This window comes from Crocuta crocuta, unplaced genomic scaffold (assembly GCF_008692635.1).
Source record: "Crocuta crocuta isolate KB4526 unplaced genomic scaffold, BGI_CrCroc_1.0 scaffold369, whole genome shotgun sequence".
NCBI lineage: Eukaryota > Metazoa > Chordata > Mammalia > Carnivora > Hyaenidae > Crocuta > Crocuta crocuta.
Genome location: NW_027529441.1, coordinates 1,765,017 through 1,768,872, shown reverse-complemented (window position 1 = coordinate 1,768,872; position 3,856 = coordinate 1,765,017). Strand labels below are relative to the sequence as shown.

General features: G+C 39.9%; 1 protein-coding gene across 1 annotated transcript; it reads right to left on the bottom strand.

The window, feature by feature from the left end:
• Window positions 1–1,282: 1,282 nt before the first annotated feature.
• Window positions 1,283–3,404, bottom strand: CLDN8 (claudin 8). The gene has a single exon (XM_077760186.1). The coding sequence runs from the start codon at window positions 3,226–3,228 to the stop codon at window positions 2,551–2,553; it is 678 nt and encodes a 225-aa protein (XP_077616312.1). The 5' UTR covers window positions 3,229–3,404; the 3' UTR covers window positions 1,283–2,550.
• Between the last annotated feature and the right edge of the window lie 452 nt (window positions 3,405–3,856).

Below are 3,856 nucleotides of genomic sequence, written 5' to 3'. Positions count from 1 at the left end.
ATGACAGCAAACATGGAATGCTGGGGAAAGATTTCAAGAGGTGGCGCCATTAGAAAAAATAGCAGTGTTATAATTCTGTTGTAGAAGAAAGAAGAGGAAAATAAAAATGGAGTCTGGCACATTCAGCAGAGGTTTCGAGGTAGAAAGAGCGTTTGGTAAAGACTGGTGTTTAGAAGATTGGATTACTTCTCCAAGGCACTCAGTTTTCCCTGATTTTTGCTCTCATCAATGGTTTGACCCAAAGGGCCAAGCACGCTTAGGATAAATTAGCACTTAGCTATTGCAAAATCGCCAACCCCAGAAAGAAAAAAAAAACACTAAAAATTTTCTCAACTAATACTAGATAAACATGTCATCTTCACATACAATGATCCACTGATAAACTTCAATCCCCGTAGAAATCTTTCAGTTTATCTTCTAGCTTTCAGTAGAATCTACTTTCCCTGAAGAAAAAGAGAATGAGCTGTGAAGTCACATGGTCCTTATTCTTTCTCCTGACTCTGTTGGGTAATCAGTGAACTATTCCCAGGTGTCCTCATCTGTGCATTGAACTAATTATATCAATCGCATATTTATTGATATAATTCATATAAAACAGTAGAGATCCTCACATACAGTTTGCGTCCCTAAAACATTAGTCACTAGTATTAATTAATGCTATTTCTCAGATGTAGAAATTTATTTAGCTATGAAAAGTTTCTACAAAAATGGCTCAATAATGGTTTAATAGAAATGGCTTAAACATACATAATATTTACAGTATATCAATTTGTTAGAAACTATAACACTATCTTAATAAATTACAAGTATATTGTCTGCATCAAATATTAGTGTATGAATCCAATGGTTATAAGGGATAATGTTGTTAAATAACACATAGTATTTTATATTCTCAAAAATTAATGCTAAATCTACCTTTATCTTTAAAATGTGGCCTCTTTTTATAATTGAAGAGTTGAGGGGCACCTGGGTGGCTCAGTCCGCTGGGCGTCCGACTTGGGCTCGGGTCAGGATCTCACTGTTCATGAGTTCGAAACCCACGTCAGGCTCTGTGTTGACAGCTCAGAGCCTGGAGCGTGTTTGAGATTCTGTGTCTCCCTTTCTCTCTGCCCCTCCCCAGCTTACACTCCATCTCTCTCTCACTGCCTCTCAAAAATAAATAAACATTAAAAAATTAATAAAAAATAAAATTAAAGAGTTGAAAATATTAGGATTTTAAAACAAATAAATTGAAAAAAATGAAGACTAATGAAAGAGTATCAAATTTATATAAAAAGTACAATTTATTAATATAAAGGACACAAAGCAGATATATATATATATATATAGTCTTTTAAGTTAGAACAATATGGATACAAACTTTCAAATTGAATTATCAGTTGGACCCAATTTGGGGGAAATACAAAGATAGAACATTTCTATACCTCAGAAAGACTGAATGAAAAAATAGAACAAGTAAATAATTTATCTTTGATGGGATTGAAATGACAGTTTAAATGACAATTTAAACCTGGCCATCTACAGATACCTTAGGAGCAGATGTTGGAGCAGATGTTCACAAAGGACAACTTGGTTTGTTTTTGGGGTAAGCAACTAAAAACCAAGGCATGTTATTTTCCTATCCTGTTATTTATATTGACAAATGCCCAAAGTCTATATTCAAATAGGTATTAAAAGATTCACATACATATATGATTTCCTGTCAAAAAGCATCCTCCTCCAACCATAAAAGCCTCAGGGGAAAAACAAAATTCCCTTTCGAGAAGTTTTTAATGTTTCTTGGACTATAGTTTTATCTTTCTTCTCAGGATAGCCCTGGAAAAGCAGTGTGAATGCAAAGCTCCTTGACAAAATATCTGCCTTTTAAAATATATTCATTTAATATACAAGAAAAGAAAGGCCTCTGGGGACATAGGATAAAGGGGTTAGGATTTCTAACTTCTAGGCTGAAAAACAGGATATCATAAAGCCATTTAGCTTCCTTTACGCTGCTGATTAAAACCTCCATTTTAACCTTCGTTAGGAATCAAGCGCATTAATCACTAAGCTGTTCTTACACAATTAATATTAACCTTCTTCAAGCGTATCCCCAATTCCCTTGAAAAGCAACAGCTGAGTTCTATTTATTCAGTGTATTGAATCAGTATTTCATTTAAAACAGAACCGTATAAGCCTGTCTCTCTTTATGTGAGATACAAACGTCATGCTGATCTACGTACATAATGCTGTGTCATAGAGAAATCACGCTTGTACAACAATACAGTCTTTAACAATGTCATTTTGAAGTAACTGGTGAAAGGCAAAGATGCGTGAATCATTTTAGAAAACATAATACTATGCTTCCCTGAACAATCAAAGCGTGGTGTGTAATATTTCTTTCTGCTGAAATAGCTTATAGAAGCATACATAGCCAATGCACAGTTCCTATAATAAATGTTAGGCAGTTAAGAGTGGCAAATCAATGTTCCTTTGGGTTCCATTTTTAGAGAACCATGGGCATTTTAGTCACTGGCATGGCTTTATCAGTAAAGTTAAAAACTAGACACAATACTACACATACTGACTTCTGGAGTACACGCTCGGTGACTTCTTGTCCATGTGATAGCTCTTTTGGGTTGTGCGATGGGAGGGTACGGAGTATCTGTAGCTGCCACTCTTCTCACTGGCACAAGAAACACAGCACAACAGTGCCCCTCCAGCAATCAGCACCAGCGCCGTGGTCCAGCCTATGTAGAGAGCCTCTCCAAGCTCGTGTTTTTGGGCAGTCTCCACTATCGGGTTGTAGAACTCTCTGATGATGGAACTGGCAACCCAGCTCACAGGGATGAGCACTAGGAGACCCGTGACAATGAAGATGATTCCAGCCGTTAGCAAGATATGACCCTTCGCCTTCTCGTCGTCCCCGGTGCACCTGGTGCACTTCATGCCCAGGACGGCAGTCATGAAAGCCAGGAAGGACAGCACGGAAGCGGCACACATCAGCCCCCTGGATGCCTGCAGGTCCGGAGAGAGAGCCAGCAGGGAGTCATAGACTTTGCACTGCATCCTGATGTTGGCTTGCCTCACGCAATTCATCCACAGTCCTTCCCAGAAGTTTTCGAAAACCACAATGTTGCTCCCAATGAAGGCAGACACTCTCCACTGAGGCATGATGGTGACGGCCAGCGTGCCCACCATGCCAACGCCACCGAGCACCAGTCCAGCGATTTGCAGGGCGTAAGTAGCCATGATCCTCCGGGTCGGGTTTTCTCCCACTAAACGCTTGAGCCTGTAGGGTTGTTCTGAAGCAGATTTCTCTGTGCCTCAGCAGAGAACAATTTTCCTGTAGCAATGAACTCAGAGCCCAGTGGTTTTTCAAAGAGCTGCCTGGCTACTTCTAGCTAGATTAAATCCAGTGCGGGCTGGCTGAGCAACCCCCCCCCCACACACACACACACTCACACGCACACACATTGACTAGGACAGGTAAACTTACAAATCAGGTGGGGCAACTTTCTCGGCCAATAAGAAGGGGGATGGTAACCCAGGTGTGTCTAAACCGACAAAAGATACTTGGAATGACTGGCCCGCACATAAACATTCTTTGTACTTCTCCGTTTTCCAAGAAGACAGCAGTGTGTTTACCTGTGGGCATAAATATGAATGTTGGCACAATCATCAAGAAATGCACCAACCTCTTGCAAACATCAAAGGTGTACTTTGTACAGGCAGTTCTGCAACTCTTTATAAAAGCTGCTGTGAGCAAGGTACAAAATAAAATATCCACCTCAGAAATTGGCTAGGACTGTCAAAATGCCAAAGTGAAAGGAGAGTAGGGGATTGCTAGATGGCTCAGACCTGGAAAACCACATTCTTT

Coding starts and splice junctions, on each gene's coding strand:
- CLDN8 (XM_077760186.1), bottom strand. CDS start 3,228: ATGGCTACTTACGCCCTGCAAATCGCTGGACTGGTGCTCGGTGGCGTT.